Consider the following 18,696-nt stretch of genomic DNA (forward strand, 5'->3'; position numbering starts at 1 on the left):
TGGAGTGAGTGATGAGTTTAGGAAATTCCTTGAGATGAGTCTGACTGGCTTGTTCTTCAGCTTTTATCTGCAAGCATGGCAATAGTAATAATTTTTCAGAAGATTATTCCCAACAGCAAGAGCAAACCATCACAAGGACTCATATGATGAGGTAACAGAAAACATTATTGGCCATGGGAGAAGTTTGTCCCATACTGTCTCTGGCTTCTGTTTTCCAGATATTTTTTTATTCTGCTTAAAGCATTCTGATGTCTAATTTTCAGAAGGGAAACATGTACACTATCTCTGTATCAGATGTCTTTAAGACAGCTTTGGTGAGGAACTCAAAATCGTTACTCTTTTTGATGTTTCATCCTTTAGAATTGCCTTGTGGTAATAACTGCTTGTGTAACTGGATAGTTCAATTCTATGGATGCAATTGAAGTATATACTGCAGACAAGGTGCATCTGAGATGCAGTGAAAAAAACAATTGGCCTTTGTCCTTGTTTTAATGGAGTTGACTATACAGAGTGTCTGGATGAGAAGATCTGTTTTAGTACTTTAATTACTTAATGTGCTTGCTGCAGCAAAAGTACATTAACAAATGCAGACCAATTTCTCCCATCAATCTATGTCCACTCTGTTACTTCGGAGAAGTCATTCATTTGTGGGATAACATCTGCCAATGAAAGATATTACAAACAAAATGCAGCTGAAAAAATTAACTGTTTTTTGGTAATCTCTTGTTCTCATTTGGTCATGCATGATAAATCTTTATAATAGTGTCCTGCAACAAATGAGAAGTTTAAAATGTTACTGTTTGGTGTGATGTCTGCAGTCAGTCAACAGCAAAAATGCTGTGGATGCTGCAGATTTTTAATTCATTTTCTGAAATTTTTGCTGACTGATTTAACACCAAGCTGTGTGGTGTGGTCAACATGCCTTAGAGATGGGATACCATTCAAGAGATCTAGACAGGCTTGTGCAGTGGGCCCAGGCAAAATCATGAGGTTCAAAAAATCCAAATGCAAGGGCTTGCACCTGGATAATGGCAACATCAGCTATCAGTTCAAGCAGGGGGATGAAAGGATAGAGCACACCCCTGCTGAAAAAGACCTGGGGATATTGGTGGATGGCAAGATGGACATGAGCCAGCAATGTGCCCTCGCAGTACAGAAAGCCAACCATATCCTGGGCTGTGTTCAGCAGGTCAGGGGAGGTGATCCTGCCTCTCTACTCTGCAGTGGTGAGGTCTCACCTGGAGTACTGCATGCAGATATGAAGTCCTCAGTACAAAAGAAACGTGGCCCTATTGGAGCATGTCCAAAGGAGGGCTACAAAAATGAACCAGGTTATGGGACATCTCCCTTACAAGGACAGGCTGAGAGAGCTGGGGCTGCTCAGCCTGGAAAAGAGAAGGCTCTGGGGACATCTCAGTGGCCTTTCACTACCTAAAGAGGAGCTATAGGGAAGAAGGGGACAGACTCTTTAGCAGGGTCTGTTATGATAGGACAAGTAGAAATGGTTTCAAACCAAAGGAAGGGAGATCTAGATAGGATATAAGGAAGAAATTTTTTTGTCATAAAGGTGATAAGGCACTAGAACAGGTTGCCTAAAGATGTGGGGGATGTCCTGTCCTTGAAGACATTCAAGATCAACCTGGACCATGCTCTGAGCAACCTGGTCTAATTGTAGGTGTTCATTGGAGACTAATTGAACAAGATGGCCTTTAAGGGTCTCTTCCAACTCAAATGATTCTATGATTCTCAGATAAGAGCGACCCTGGTTTCTCAACCACTGGGTGTGGAAAGAAGGCTTATTTGTGGCAAGGGGACAATATTTAAGCATTCAGATTTAGTACATATCTTTCATTTAAGCTATTGAAAATCCAGACCTACAATGGGTCTTATGCCTAATGGTGTTTTTATTGTTATCAGATATTTAGGTACCTTCCTTTCGAGGCTAGAATCTTCAAGTTCAATTTAGGCTTATTTATCAGATACATAGTAAATGAAGGAAACTAGTTAGGTAAATAATTATATTCTCAGACTGAATGAAAGTTTGGAGGTATAAGGATGTGTCTATTTTACAATGTTGATCTGAGATCCAATTAGTATTTTTATTCAATAAAAACAGGAAGAGCCTCAGCAGGAATGAAAATAGTACCATATGGAAAAGCACAGAAAAGATAAGAGACACAGATGATCTCAGACATAGGAGGTAACAGACCCAGCTATATAGAGACTTAGGTTGTAAAATAACTGCAGAAAAGTATGTCAGCACTCTCTACTCTAAAAAGGACTCTTTACAGACTTCATCTGAACAGGCATGATTATTGAGGAGTATTTGGTTCATGCATTTTGATGGAAGATAAGTGTAGGTTTTATTCCTAGTTATTTAGAAAATAAGTCCTGCTCACACAAAGAGCATATTTGCAACTATTTTGGAGACATTACTTGTGTAAACTTAAGGAGCTATGAACTCCAGGCACCTCTGGGATTTGGTGGCATCTCAGGTGGACGCATCATTTGTCTTGGCTGTTGTATAGTTCATTTCTGCTCTGCTTCTATTTTTTCTGTCTTCTATTAAACAAAACAAAACAAAACAAAACAAAACAAACAAAGAAAACCCAAGAACTTCTACTGCAAAAAAATTTCTGGAACAACTCTCAGAATTTTTGCGTAATTAATATTTTGAGGATTACCTCAAAAAGAAGGTCAGAGCTTTAGCTGGGGTAGCAGAGTCTTGAAGAAGTTGTGAATGAAGTCTACTCACTATTCTGAACAGACTTTCTTTAAAGGAGGGAGAACTTGTATTTGCAAAAACATTCCAAAGAGAGGTTATGATGCAGTTGTTAACGATGCATCCATTCCACAGAAAACAAAAATTAGATTTCCAGAGCTGTGAGTTTTGTTCCCACACTGAGCTTATTTTAGAAGAAAGTATTCAACTTTCTTGGAAGAGGGGGAATAGTTCCTTCAGTACTTCCAATGGTTCAGTGAGAAAAATAGGTACATTTGGGTAAGTTCCCACATTTATTAATTGTATTTGTATCGAGTGAGTGGGAGGAAATAGACATGGGCCATTTTCTGAAACAAAAGAAAATCTAATGGAAAATAAGTAAAAAAGAGAAAAATAAGGAGAAAAGCATAAAGAGAAGGAGGAGGAGAAGGAATATTTCTTAAGAGAGCAATGATTTGGTCATCTTCAATCTTGATGTGGGAAAAACCTGTTGTACAAAACTTATTTTCTTTTCACTCAAGAAATCCCATGAAGTCTCTGCATTTCATAGTTACATGAGTGTTCATTTTTGATTCTGCACTGCTATCTTTAATGTTTTAGAATAGAGAATGCTGCCTTTTTTGTGCTGTATTTTAGTTGTACCATGTAAGATGCAGACATGTTGATATGTCACAGGATTTACATCACAAATAAGACTGTCATTCTGAATGTAGAACCATGTTTTCTAAAGAGCTGAACCAGTGTGACTCCATTCTCTTTAACAGGATGAAATCAAGTTGTAGTGAATTCTAAGAAATGAACCTCAAAAAAGAACAGGAGGAAATTTGTAAGACCACCTTAAACATCTTTGGCAGTTTTGTAAAGGAATACGTTGCTTCTTCAGAACTTTCTGTTTTGTTTGTGTTGTTTTGTTTGGTTTTTGAGGAAAACCTTTGTTTTCAACCTTCCAACCCCTTAATGAACTCAGTCCCACTATCTATACTCTTAATGAAGATATTAAGCAGTACAGATCCCAGTACAAACCCCTGGGGAACTGACCTCCCCATGGATATAGAACCATGGACCGTGCCTCTCTGAATGTGGCCATTAGATCAATTCCTTATCTGGTGAAAAATCCATCCTTCAAATGCATATCTTTCCAATTTAGTGACAAGGATGTTTTGTGAGACTGTGTCATTGGCCTTTCAGAAGTCCAGGTGGAGGACAGCAGTTGCTCCTCCCCTGTCCACTGATGTATTCACTCTGTCATGAGTCATTGTGTGTCAGATCACTCTGCATCTCCATCTTGATCATGTTCCCAGGCTTCCTTCTTTTAGAAACAAGCTCGGAGGCAATAGCTGGAAGATGCTCAGGTTTTGTTTTCATTTGGGATTGGAAAATTGCCAGGTTGTGCATGAACTGAAAAATCTCTCCCTGGTCTGCTAGATTAGATATATCCATTATGTCTCTAGTGAGTTTGCCGCTGTTTCGAGATCACTTCAGTTTTCAGTCTTCTGGGAAGATGTGAGAATCATACCATGAAAAGTTTTGTGAACTTTTTAAAGAAGCAACTTCTGAGAAGCCATTTTCTGGTTATCATTTTCTGTTGTCTCTTTCAAATCTAAACACCTGTGTATCACCATAGAATCACAGAATGGTTGAAAAGGACCTCAAAATCATCTAGTATACATACCACATGCATATACATCTCAGTTTAGAAACATTCATTCATCTCATTTACAAATATCTCAGTTTACAAACATTAAAGAAAAACTTTAGAAGTATTAGAAGTGACATATGAACTTTAGAAGTCACATATGAGTCACCATGTTTGTCTGGCTGTACATCTTACACTTGTAAAAAAGCTGTAATGCAACCATTTGTATTAAGAAAGAAAAGAATGACCTTCAGGAATATTCAACTCCATTTATATCTATTAAATAATTTCTAAAGAGTGCCTCATCTTGGCACCCAGAACAGCTAAGGGTTACTTATTTCTCTAAGATCATTTCCGTGTAAGATATTTCAGATGCTTCAGTTAGAAGAGCAGAAAATCTCTATCTCTAGATGCTCATATAATTTAAAAACAGATTGAAAAATATTACTACTTTCTCTGAGACTAAATTAAACCATGTTTCCAAGGTTTCTCATTGTCTTTGAGAAAAGAATGTAAGTGCTCATATCCTTATTAGAGTCCTAATTTTTCTGCCCTTTCCTTTGCCTGCCTCTTTTTGACAACAGTAGAGCACATCTACTTTCATTTTACTTTGCTGTTCATCATTCCACTACCTGCTCTTCTTCACCTCTAATTTGCCTGAAATGGAAGAAAAGGGCTGATTGCTTTAAGAGTATGGATATGGAACAAAATAGAAGTCAGCATTGGTACCTTGATGAGCGTGAAAGGGCAAGAATCCCTGAGGTGAGGGTAAAAGGAGATGTAAAGAGTGCTGGTTGGTGTAATTGTCAGAGAGCTGAAGGGACGCAAGGTCTGGAACATTTATGGCCTACAGAGTTGCAAGTTTCTGCAAAGAAGAGATGATCTGATGAAAAGGTACAAGTAGCTAGAAGTATAAAAATGATCAAGGTTGTGGCTTAACCTAGATCCAAATGAAAACCTTGCATCAAATATATCAGGTGCCAAATGTATGCTCTGATTCAGTAACACATTGAAGTATGGAAGCTCTTCTGTTAAACTTAGTGCTTGAACACCAAAATATGTTATATCTTTTCTATGTTTTATTCAGGCCTACTTGGTTTGTGAGCTTCCAGCCCTAAATCTTGGGCTCAGAATTTCTATTTGGGCTCAATATGTCTATCTGTGTTTTATCTTGGGATATGCTAAGCATCTTCAGCAAGCTCCTGAGATGCCTTGCACGCTGTTGGCCTGGAAGATAATGAATCACACAAATACTCTATAGGTTTATAAAGTTTAACACAATTTACTGTTAGAACAGGATTTTCTGTTAAAAAAGAGGGCTGCCAAACATTCACAATTGGAAAATTTCCTTTTTCACTTGTCTACTTGTGCTTATGTCTACAGGCTCATTGTAGATGGGCAGTTTGCCGTATATCAACTATGCCCTCAAGCTAGAGATGAGGGCTACATCATTATACTGCAAGGAGGATATGGATTGCTCCTAACTTTTTCTATTAATTTTAGATCTACCTTCATCAAAAGTTAAAGAGCCTGAGGATAATTCTGTGCTGAGAATTGTGGAAACTGATATGATAAAGGAAGTCTGGAGTTCACTGTGATAATTATGCCTGACTAAATTTCTGTCATGCCCTGGCACAACAGCTGTGGATATTATGGCAGCAGCTTCTCACTAGACCTGTCACCTCATTCAGTGTTTGTGTAAGACAAAGCACTGAGAGCTGAGGAAAGCTTTTGTCTTGCCACTTCCACTTGTAGGGTTCCAAAATGAGAAGTTTTTTACGAGCCTTGCCCTGTACAAGTGATTCCTTCTGCTGCCAAAAGAGTGGGAAGGAAGTGCTGCTAGTGGGAATGGCGATGAAGGTTGGGAAGAAGCAACTACAGCCTACGGGTAGCTCCTCTGTGACATGTTCTCACTCTTGTTTCCTAGGGTTCTTTGGCACCCTGCTGGAATCCTGCAGTAGAGCTGGTCACAAAGGTCTATTTTAAAGATTCCATTGAAAAAATATCGTGATTGATGTTGGTGTAGATTTTAAAGAAAAATGCAATAAATGAGTTGCTTTGAAATAAGCTATCAGTTTAGCTTCCAAATTTATATCTAAGTGTTAGACATTTTTTTAAATAATTTTTTAATCTTTTGTTTGTTTGTTTGTTTTCCTAATACTGCATCTAATATAATCAAGAAAAGCTATAAGTTAATCACACCCCTTGCTCGTCACACACTGCCTTGATCCATTGGGTCTTTCCCTGCACTGCAGCCCTTCTGGATCACCCTTGTTTCTGTGGGGCTCCCCATAGTGGCCAAGAAGGCCAATGGCATGCTGGCTGATAACGCAAATGGTGAAGTCAGCAGAAGCAGGGAGATGATCTTCCACCTGTACTTGGCACTTGTTTCTGATGAAGCCATGCCTTGAACACTGTGTTACACTTTGAGCCCCTCATGACATTAAAGATGTTGAGGTGCTGGAGTGTTTCTAGAGAAGAGCAGCAAAGCTGATTAGGGGTATGGTGTAGAAGACTTACGAGGAGTGGCTGAGGGAACTGGCATTGTTCAGTCTGGAGAAAAGGAGGTTCAGTGGAGACCTAATCAGGAGGTTCAGAGGAGACCTTATCACTCTCAAAAACTCCCTGAAAGTAGGTTGCAGTAAGGTAGAGGTCGGCCTCTTCTCTCTGCTAAGTAATGATACAATGAAAGGTAATGGCCTAAAGCTGCACCAGGGGATGTTCAGATTGGATATTAGGAAAAAATTTCTTCTCAGAAAAAGTGATTGAGCTTTTGGAATGAGCTGTCCAGGGAGGTGGTGAAATTGCTGTCCTTGGAAGTTTTCAAGAAAAGGGTAGATGTAGCACTTAGGAACACTGTCTAGCGGGCACGATGGGGATGAGTTGATGATTGGACTAGATGATCTTAGTGGTCTTTTCCAACCCTAATGATTCTGGATCTTTATCGTGTATTCTAGGTGGAAAATTATTGCCTTCTCTTATTCTGTCTTCTTTGAATACCATACAGAACCCACCAAATCCATATGATATCCAAACCCTATGCAAATTAGACAGTAAGGGACAGGGGACAATGAACTGTTATTTGTCTTTTGCACTTTATAGATCTGTGAAATACTGCTGAGTTGTCAGATATGTAACTTTTTTTTTTTTTTTTTTTGCCACGAGGGAGGAATATCCTTTTTTGTTTGATGCAGTGTTACAATTTTTTTCATGGCAGCACTTCCAGTTTGTCCTACTGATGGGAAAACAGAAAGACACCTGAAAAACAGAAAAGTATTGCTTTTTAATTTACATGTTTCCAGCATGAAGCTAATTTGCAGGTAGGTCCTTTTTTCAGCCCCCAGTGTCTGTATAGGAAATAATAGCTTGTAGTTTTTTTCTGGTTGATTGATCAGTAAAGTCCTAGGTGCTGTATTTTTCTGGGAATGAGCCTAAATAATTACAGTTGTTTCATCTGACCCAGAAAATCTTTTGGAGCATATAGCTACCTGCTACATATTTAGAAGTCCTCATCTGGGAATCATTATCACAAGACAAAAAGGCTTACTAAAGCTACCAGAAACAGCATGTATGTTCCTTCCTGCAGAAAAACAAGTTTAAACTCCCCTTATAATCAATGATGTTACTTCTTGGATAGAGATTTGAAGTCTCTCATGCTATTCTTGTGAAGAAGTCTCTCTTCCTCATTGTTTTCCAAAACAGTGTGCTACCGCAGCTCCCTAGCAGCAGTAATTTATCAGAGAAATACTGTTGACAGGGACTGCTGGAGGGCAACTGGTCTGAGAAGCAACATGAACTCCAGGCTGAATGACAGGACTCAACATGCAGTCAGTTTGTTTGCAGTATTCATTGGCTTAAGGATTATTTATTAAAATGTAGCCTAAGTCTGGATGAAATTTTAAGTCTTAGAGTTGGTCAGGTATAATTCAAGGAAGGTAGAGGCTTTGTAGTTTATGTGTTTTTTTTCTTTTTTTTCTTTTTTTTTTTTTTCCCCCATGCTGATGGAATGACTAGGGATGAGAAGTATAGTTTCTCAGTCTCTCAGGGATCTTGATGGGAGTGATCCAGTTTGGTAGAAAGATGCATCAATATTATCCACCAAATTGCTTTTCTCAGATTCAACATCCCTTTTTAGTCTAATCTCTATAATGCCACTACTGATGTCAGTGGCGATGGAAGTCAAGTACACAGCACCTTAGGAGATGAGATGCTCTGGCATTACTCAGAGAAGAGTAAGCAATAGCAGGATGGAGTTCAAGTGTCAGAAACCGGGCCGGTACCAGCCTTCTCTCTGGTTGTATTTTCCTTCTGTTTTTGTTGTGAGTCCTTTGGGATTAGGCACTGACTTTTGTAAATCACTGGAAATGACGTGATGAGCTCTCTGAAGCAAAAACATTTTATTCACTTAAAATTAAATACTTCCTCTGTGCATTTCAATACAGCAGTAACAATTAACATGGTAACAAACCTCTGCACCTTGCCTGAGCATTAAGTGAGCAGTTAACATCTGAGAGGGACATTGGCTCTCCTGAGAGGAAGTCTGACCACCGGTCTGCTGAGAAGCTGAAAGATCCCAGTAGCTATGGCTTTTGAAAGGGAGAAGCAAGAAGTGGCTGTATAACTCAGCACATCCATTAGTGGAGTCAGGCTCCCAAGGGAGGTTCTAACATCAGTGCCCCAGGCGAGTCAGTACAGGTTATCAGGGATAAATGAGTGTCCTGGCATAGAAAAAAAACAAAGTTAACATTCAAATTATCAGTGATCTTAAAGACAAGCTATTCACAAATAGCTAGTGAAAGTGATGATGGTAAATTCGTTGCAACTGGGGTGATCTATGCAGACAGTCTCATAGGAGAGATGAGATTTAGACTAGTACAGACTGCCTGCATAAATAACATTGGTCTTGCAAATGGGAAGGATCCAAGTCCTATAAATCATTCAGAAATCTACTGAGCTTTCCCTAAAAAACAATTGGCTTTTTCATCCCTGCTTCTATTATTTTCATAGCCTTCCTCCTTTGCCAACTTCAACTTCTTGTTTCTAAATTGCATTTATTCATGGACAGTTATATGTAGCTGTTCTTGTGCCAGTGTTGTACTTTCTTGTACCTTACTCTCCTTCTTCCTTCCTGATGTTTTTCCTCTCAGTGTATTTATAGATAGAAAGGGAATCTGATTACTGTGTTTTGCTGAGTTGTGTGCCAAGTTCCTTTAGATTTCTTCTTGAAATCAGCTTGTTGTTTCCTCATCTTTCCTTCACAGCACCTGTTCCTCATTATCCAGCAATTTTCCATGGTCTTCCTACTTTACTAAAGTCTAAATAAGCTTTTCTGCCCTGTTCTTGTTTAAAAATAACATCCAATAACAGCAACAACAGCAACGAAAAACACACAATAAACTCCCCCCAAAATCTCCCCAACACTATTCACTGTTGACTCAAAGTGGGATACCACCTAGTCTAATTTTCATGTGCCAGACAGTCTATGGATTGTGTATTAGGTTAGACTGAATACTAGGAAAAGGATCCTCACCAGAAGGTGGAGCAGGCTCCCAGGACAGTGATCATGGCTGGTGCTGGAGTTCAAGGAGCATTTGGACAGCACTTTCAAAAGTAGAGTTTGATTTTTGAGTGGTTCTGTGTGAGGCCAGAGGTTGGACTCAGTGATCCTTATCAGTCCCTTCCAATTTGGGATACTCTACAATTGTTTCCCCTGTACTTCTCAAAGGGATGGAGAAGAATCAGGATGGAGTGGAGCTGAAACTGGGGAAAATGGCTTGGAAGGGAGGGAGGTGTTTTGATGTTTGATCTTGGATCTTACTACCCAAATCGACATATTAATATTGGCATAATAATTTTTCCCAATGTGAGTCTATTTTGCCAGCTGACCCACAAGACTTAGCAATATTTTTTCCTGTTGTTTTGCTGAGGAGACAGTTGAGAGAATGTCTGGGAGTTTGGCCCTTAGCCAAGGATAACCCAACACAATTCCATGAGGCAAAAATCTAAAAGAATTACCAGACAGTTATAGGAAATTATTCTGAGATAGGTATACTGAAAGTGGCATGAAGTAACATGTTATTAATACCTCCATACTGAGTACTATCCCATTTCACTGCTGTGGGAATCCACTAATACCACACTGCTTTGATTTTGAAATGCTTGGACTGTGGATAAGCCAATAAGTGTATTTTTTTTTTTTTAAGCTAAACAATGAAAACATGAAAGGTTTTACAACATAATTCTTGCACTTGTTTTGGAAGAAATCAGCACCAATAGCATTAAGTCAAAACTCATACCATTGTGCAGGAACAGTGTAGGGATTAGAAAGATCACACAGTTAGGCTTTGGTTGACAATGTTTTTGAGTGGAAATTGTGTGTTTAGAATTCTGAAAACTGAAGAATGCAGTTTGCCTAAAATGGATACCAAAAATTGCCAGTTTTTGCTGGGGTTATATCCAGGTGGACAAGTACCTGCAAGTTGGATTAGGTAGGGTAATGTGAGCTTTTTGCTGGAGGGTGGACCACAAGAGAGTTTCCACAAAAGATTTTTTTTTTCTCCTCATCAAACTCCTTCCTTCAGCTTTTAACCCAACAGAGAGAGATGTGAGCTGTTCACTATTACATCCCTAGTAAAAATTTTATTTGTTAGTGTAACCTCTGTGAGCTTTTGTTTATTCATCAATTCACAGAACACTGGTCTTTCTAACAGTTCATTTCCATGTACTGTTGTATGTACTTTTCTGAAGAAGTAATTCAGCTGTCCTAAAGTCTCCAAGATAGACCTTTACAATTCTTATTTTTGCATTTAGAAGCTAAACACAAATCAAGATGAAAATAACTCCAACCACTTGCGAGATAACCCTGTTGCAAAAGGAATTTATAAATGAATAGAACACCAAACGTTCTGTAGAAAGGAAAATGTAAAGAAGGAGGAACTGACACTAGCATGGTTTTTCAACAGCTCAGTGGGAGAGCTGCAAATAAACAGAGGTGACCTGTGCTACACAGGAGCTTGTATTCACTGCCTGTTATTCCTTGCTTATGAAAGTGCTGATGAGGGAAAATTGCCATGAATTTGTTTCTCTGTTTGGACTGAGCTCTTGTTTTCAAACTTTCTAAAGTGTCCTGCATCTTCTGTATAATAAGCTGGGGAAACTGCTGATGTTCTCTTCTGTTTTGTCATCCTTCCCTTAACATAGGAATCACCTACAGAATGGCAAATAACTAGAATACAACTGCTTTAGATAGGATTAAAGCTAATGACAATATTTTCAAGAGACACTGTCTACTCTATGGAACAGAGTAATGACAATCCCTACATAGAAAATGAGTTTTTCCAGGTATGAGATTAGAACATTTGTGTTCTTCCTGCAGAAGTTTCCTCTTTCCTTATTTTTTAAATATTTGTCATTCTTTGTCCAATCTCACTGCATTTTGCAACAGATCTTTCTCTGCTCCTCTTTTCTGTGCAGGAAGCCAAGATCTTTTCACAGCCTTTCTTTATCAGTCACACATTTGGTCTCCATGTCCACTCAGACTGCTATAAAATAGGATGAGCCTGATTAACATCAATATGAATTATAACTGTAGTTAAAATTATACAGCAGAATAAAAGCTTTAATATTTCAGAGCATTCCAGTTCCTGTAGGAAATTCTGTTTGTCTGTGGATGCCCAGGATGTCTTCTCAAAGGTTTTTAAGATGGATCAAGCCAACTGTGTAACAGCATGCCATTTCTAATTCTTTCTTCACAGATATTACCAGATAAGAGCTGGATTGAAGATCCCATCCAGGATTCCCCACAGGCTGTTTGCTACAATTGCAGGACAGACAGGTAAACTGGTCCTTGAGGGCTGGGACATGGTTGGAGATGATGTGGCATGGAGAAGGAGGGTGTGTGTGGGGAATGGGTGAAGGATGCAGTGGAAATTCACACACTCTTATTTCATAAGTTATTTCCTTGCTGACAGTCCTTTACCATTCTATGAGATTCTTGGATGAAAATTGTTTCATTGTTAATAACAGCTTGTACAGAAAAAACAATATACTTCTCTTCACACAATATTGCTCAAAGAGAAAGAAAAACTTTGAATACAAGATTAATGAGTCCTTGACTTTGAATGTTCCATAAAATATAATAAAATAATTTAAAAGAATACAGTTTTACTTTTTGCATTTGAACTGATCAAATGTAACATTCTTTCATGGATTAAATGTTCATTTTTTTTAATAACTTTTATTTCAGTATGAAAGTCTGGTCTGATTAACTAATATTTAATTATACGTTAAAATATAAAAAGGTTATGTAAATTATATTTTTATAAAATACAAATAATTATTAAAAAAATCCAAAGATGTCTGAAAAAAATCACAAACTCGAACTCTGAGTAAAGAAATTGTTAATGGAAAAAAAAATCTAGTTCACTTTTAATATTACTTGTTGTTTGAAAAAAGGAAGTAAGAAAATGATTTTTCGTTCTGTTCCAGTATAAATTTTTTCTTCATAGATCCAGAATCCAATGGAGTTCCTTTAGTCACTGTAAATGTCCTAAATTTCCAGCAGTTTCTAGCATAAGAAATCTAGAACTAATGAAATATATCTAGAGATTTTTTTCCTATCAAAAACAAATACAAACAACCCCCAAAGAAACAAAACAAAAAACAAACAAACAAAACTCTTCCTGTTCTGCATTGCACAAAGGATGGCAATTTTATTTAAAGAACAAACTGAACTGTTTTCTCTCTTTATGTTTTAGTCAGATCAGTATTTTCTTCTGCTTGATACTCTTCAGTGTCCTGTTTCCTTTCACCTCTTCTCGAAACAATTCATATTAAACATGAATGGGAGATAGGCAAGGCAGGCAGTGTGGTTACAGAGTTGGCTGCTGACTTGCACAGTGCTAATGAAATCCAGAGTTTAATAACTTTACAGGGCTAACATCAAGACAGGGGGTTAAAGCTTTAAATAGTTTTTTCTTAGCTATCTATGCAAGTACTACTTAATTGATTTCATAGGTCTGTGAGAGAGCATTATTTAATGGGGCTGAACTTAATGGCAACCAGGCTGTAGGATTCCTTTCATTCTTATGCCAATGAACACTCTCTGAGTTTGGGCATAACTGGGATAGGAACTAATTAAATTTATATGAGTGTTTCCACAAGACATTCCTATCAAAGTAGTTCTATACTACTACAGGGTGGCATTATATAGAATCACAGAATCATTGAATGACATTTAATGAAAGCAACATTTAATTTTTATTAAATTCTATGTGTTACAATAAAACTCTAGTAACTGACAGCATTAGCAATATTTAGTTTGCTTCCTGCTAGGTATTTTCAGCTGCATAATCAGAAAATACAATTCTGAAGAATTCAGCAGAAGTGAAGCCACCCTGTAGAATTGCCAGCATGCACAGGGCAGAACTACCAAGATGTACAGGAGATCTAATGAGCTACTACGTGATACATAAGTTTGCTGTAACCTATGTTGTGGGAAAAGGCTGGGCTATGTACACCCACTAAAATAATAGGAAACTGCTGAGGACCAGTATCCCCTGTAGTTTGTCAATGTAGATCATTAAGGCTGCACATTAACTTGTGTTGAATCAGACTGTAGCATGTACATGTACACATGTAAATATAAACACATAGAATATATGCAATTATTTTATAGCTCTAACCATTATTAGTCTTTGAATCACAGAATTGAAGGTGTTGGAAGGCACCTCAAGAGAGTGAATTCAACCCCTCTGCTATATTAGGATCCCTACAATAGGTTGCACAGGTAGACATCCAGAAAGATCCCAAATATCTCCAAAGAAGGAACCTCCACAATCCCTGTGGGCAACCTGTTCCAGTGCTCCATCATCCTTACCGTAAAGAAGTTCCTCTTCATGTTATCATGGTATGTCCTATGTTCAAGTTTTAGGCCATTACTTCTTGTCCTATTGCTATGGACCACTGAGAAAAGTGTGATGCATTTCCTTAGACAAGAGTAGACTGGTGACTAACGACTTCCTCAGTGGTGAAAAGGAGAAAGGGAACAAGGCTGGCTGAGCATAGACTTTGGTTTCTCTCGTGTTGATTTTTAAAACCCATGAGATTTAGCTTCCTGTCTCTGAACAGGCTTCATGACTGATGCAGCCTGCTTTTGGCTTATGAAAAACAAGCTATGCTTACTACTTTTTCTAACTAATAACATGTACTTTATCAGTTTCAGCATCAGTTCTGAAGGGCTGAGCTGATGTAGATGTATTTTAAAGCCAAACTCTAAAAGTGCCTTTTTGAGTGGATTTTTTTTTCTTCTACTGCTTTTCATCAGAATGGATCATTAAAATTGTGTCACAATGATGTCCACCTGCAGCATACATTAAGCTGAACGTGCAAAAAGAGTTGAAGGATCTGGGAAAGTGAAAGTGACATCTCATAGCAACATATTGGTATAATTAACTCATTGACTGAGTTATTTCATGATAGGCTAAGTGTCTTCTGTAGGTGTTTCCATAAGTGTTTGGGCAACTATATAAATTTTAGCACAAAGATTTGGAGAAGTAAGAACATGAAGTCATTAAGGCTATAGATAGAAGATACAAGGAACTTATCTTTAATTTATCTTTAAAAAAATTATTTTCAAGTTTTCCAATAAGTACACAGGATCATTGTGAAATTACTGGGAGAAATAACAGTGGTCTGAAGCAGTTAAGATTAGTTGTTTTTATCTTAATTTCCTGTACCACTTGAGAGTGGAGATTTCTTAAAGAGGGTGGTATTTTGGGGTAAACAAAGGAAGTTGAATTATATGGTTGAAGAAGCCAGTGAAGACAGATCTCAAGAAAGGTTTGAGTTTTCTCTGGGGTGTTTTGCAGTGGAATACACACCACCTCAGTGCATTACTTTTTGAAAAAAGATTTAATCCTTGTTAGTGAAAGTTGAAGTAAGATTTTGGTATATGAACAATTTTAGATCCAGTGTATCTTATTCTCATACAACACAACAGTGAATAGCTGCTAACCTGATCATGTTACAGATAAGGATAAGATTTTATGTGAACATTAGGAAAAAATTACTTAGTAATTTTATAACTAAAGAACTTAGTTAGGACTTTGATTTGTGTCCAGATTTTGTTTCTCCCCTGCAGAATCAACACATGGCCAATTATCAAACAGATTTTCTAAGCAGACAAATATTTTTGGCAAGTTGTTCTGAAAATATGACAAATAATGCGAAATGTTTGGGAGAAATTGTTACCTACCAGTCTAATCTTTAGTAGACTGTAGCAGTGTTGCACCTAATTTGTCTCAGTTAAATTGATTTATTTGCTAAGTGCAGAAAGCCAGAGAGAGTGTGTTTCTTTTTTAGTTATCTCCAACAAGGTAGTGGAGAGAAGATGTGATATTTCCTATTACACATTAGCTTATTTGGTTGATGCTGTAGAGATGTTTCTTGCACGTGTGGTTTGATGATTTCTTATAAAATGGTATAATTGCCATTAAGCATCAAGGAAAAATGTGAGGAAAGGAAGCTAGATGAGAATGTGAGGAAAAGAAGCTAAAAGAGGATATAAGAAAATGAAGAACATTACTGAAACCTGTGTCTGACTTTTGCTAGACTGGTTCCTGATCACTCACACTGAATGCTTGCAAGACAGTTTTGCCTTTCTCTGTAAATAAAATGTTAGTTCTGTGACTGTCTCAGACCTATGTCAGGGGCTATTTATATTTATAATCTGTTCCTTGACCAACTATTTATGTCTGTTTTTAATAGGCAGTTACTGATCCTAATTTCTTGGTTAATGTTTGGATATCTCAAAGGAACTTCCACTAAAGTAGTTTTTCCTTAAAGAAAAAACTGTTCATACAAACTGTTTCTTAATACAGTCAAAAAAGGCATCTGTAGTCAGTTGCTTAATAGAGCAAGAGGAAAATAGCACCATGACTTGTGGAATAGTATGAAATTGCAGTCATCAGTTTAAATAATTCTTTGAAAGGTAATTTCTGCCTCCATTAAGTGAAGGTAAGTTTACTGCTTTTGAAGCATGAGAAAGGGAGCTAGAGTTTCAAATTTTTGCATACACATGCTTTTACTATAAAGACTTATTAAATTAATCTGAAATAAATACGTATTTTATGTGTAAGCATACTTGACAAATATGAATTTTGTCTAAAGAGAACCTTGTTGTTAGAGGAGTTACTCTGGGAATGGGTTGCTTTAGAAGCCCTTATTACCTTTGAGACCTTAAAAGACACTCAGAAATTTTAAGAATTGGTATCAAATAATTACAGAAAGATTTGGATTGGAAGGGTCATTAAAGATAATCTAATTCCACACTCCCCTCCAATGATCAGGGTTGCCACCCACCAGTTCAGGCTGCCCAGGGTCCCATCCAGCCTGGGTTTGAGCACTTTCAGGGATGGGACACCCACAGCTTCTCTGGGCAGCCTGTTCCAGCATCTCACCAGCCTCTGAGTTTTCCTTCTAATGTCTAACCTAATCTCCCCTCTTTTAATTTAAAACCATTCCTCTTTCTACTATTCCACTATTACTATCGGGCCATGTAAAAAGTTGATCTCAACCTTGTTTATAAGCAATACTGTGAGGCTGAAAAGAGAAATCCCCATAGCCTTCTCTTCTGCAGGCTTAACAAATCCTAGCCTTCCTTACGGGGAGACGTGTTCCAGCTCTTTGATCATCTTTGTGGCTCTCTGCTGGACATACTCCAACAGCTTCACATCTTTCTTTTACTGGGGCCTCACAAGGGTAAGCTGGAGGCGGACAATTATTTCCCTTGACCTTGTGACAAGCTTTTCATCTGCCAGGACCCCTAAGTCCTTCTCTATAGGGAGATATTTCAATGAGCAAAACATAATTCCATGAGTAAATGAGAAGAATGTTTATCTGTACACAGGAAACAAAGAGGAAGATGAAGAAACAAAAGAGATGTGCTAGTTCTGTGCATATGTCTTGTTGGTTTTCCAGACGAAGCTTTACATTATGTCTCAAAGTATTAAGATTGAAAAGGGATATTTGTGGCTGGGAGATTTACCCTTGCAAACTGAAACATTTAGGTATATTTCTTGCCTTCCTTCTTGCCAGAAGCTGAGGCATGTAAAGTAGATGGCAGAGAGGCAATGAAATAGACCACTGTCTTCCAACTGCTGAACATCATCTGAAATTTAGACAAACCGAACACAAACTGACCATGATCAGTAAAGAATGCCATAACTAGAAAGGGTTTGTAAACACCAATGCATGCCACAACGTTCTTTTCCCTGAAAAATATGTCTGAAAAAAAAAAAAAGTCATCATCAGAATCCACTTGGAAGTCTAGTAGAAACAGAAATCTGTTCTTCAGATGCAGAGTGCCCACACAATATTTATGGTACTTGAGGCCAACAGTGGCCTTTATCTTTATGATGAAGTGGTCCAAACATTTTTCAGACCTTCTGCTATGGTGTGAATTGGACATTCAGGGAGCTATTTTCCATTGCAGGTCTACTTATGTGTGTCTAATTTCTCCATACAGTGATCCCTGATGCTTTCTGTCTAATGTAGAGTCTGACTGTGCAAGTCCTTCAATATCCACCACTGTCCTAAACTTTGAATAGTTCTTTTCACTAATGCAGTGAGTAATTGCATCCAGAAAACTGTTTCTTCCTCCTCTGTAATGAAGAAGAAAAAAAAAATGTTATGTCCTATTGTGATGTCCTTTGCTTTATTTGAGTAATTTTCTCATCTGAATTAATATTTCAAATGAATATGTATGGTATCTGCTACACAGGTGACAAAACAATCAAATTTTTACTAAACTAAGTTTCTGAAGTTATTTTTAGAAGTGAAACCTGTAATGGTCAGTATTCTTAGGGAACTGGCAATAAGTTTGAAAACAGCAATGAAAAATTTTTAGTACAGCATTTTAATAAACAATTTTTAACACAACATGTTAAGAAAGCACTGACAAAACTTTATGCTGTTGATAAGTACTAAGCTATTCTGTCATCCCACATGTTAGCATGTCTGAGAAACAAACCTTGGTTATAGAACAGTACAGTGATAAGAGACTGCATTTCTACTGCGATCATTCATAGAAGGAAATGAATAGGTTATCTTACTTTTTATCCTCTCTGAATCAGTGTATTGGCAGGAAGTTTTATTTAATTCTTTCCATAAGGCTAATTGGAGGCGTCAAAAGGCAAGGTTAAGATAAAAGATTCATCTTAGAAATGTGCAGCTCTAATTAGAAGTCTTACTAAGGGAGAAAACATTCTGAACTTTTTGATCAGGCAATTTAAAAATAATAGCGTCTCCTTTAGAAGTTATTTAATCCAAATATAACTTC

The 18,696-nt window shown here is 37.6% G+C and overlaps 1 protein-coding gene across 1 annotated transcript in view; it reads left to right on the plus strand.

Moving 5' to 3' along the window:
- Window positions 1-18,696, plus strand: part of FAM135B (family with sequence similarity 135 member B) — a 126,008-nt gene that overhangs the window by 12,987 nt on the left and 94,325 nt on the right. Inside the window, exon 2 of the mRNA XM_065753625.1 lies at window positions 12,113-12,192. Coding sequence (XP_065609697.1) covers window positions 12,113-12,192 — 80 coding nt within the window. The remainder of the gene's footprint in view (window positions 1-12,112; window positions 12,193-18,696) is intronic.

Source organism: Cyrtonyx montezumae, unplaced genomic scaffold, assembly GCF_038088225.1.
Source record: "Cyrtonyx montezumae isolate F1298 unplaced genomic scaffold, pur_monq_1.0 scaffold_8, whole genome shotgun sequence".
Classification (NCBI taxonomy): domain Eukaryota; kingdom Metazoa; phylum Chordata; class Aves; order Galliformes; family Odontophoridae; genus Cyrtonyx; species Cyrtonyx montezumae.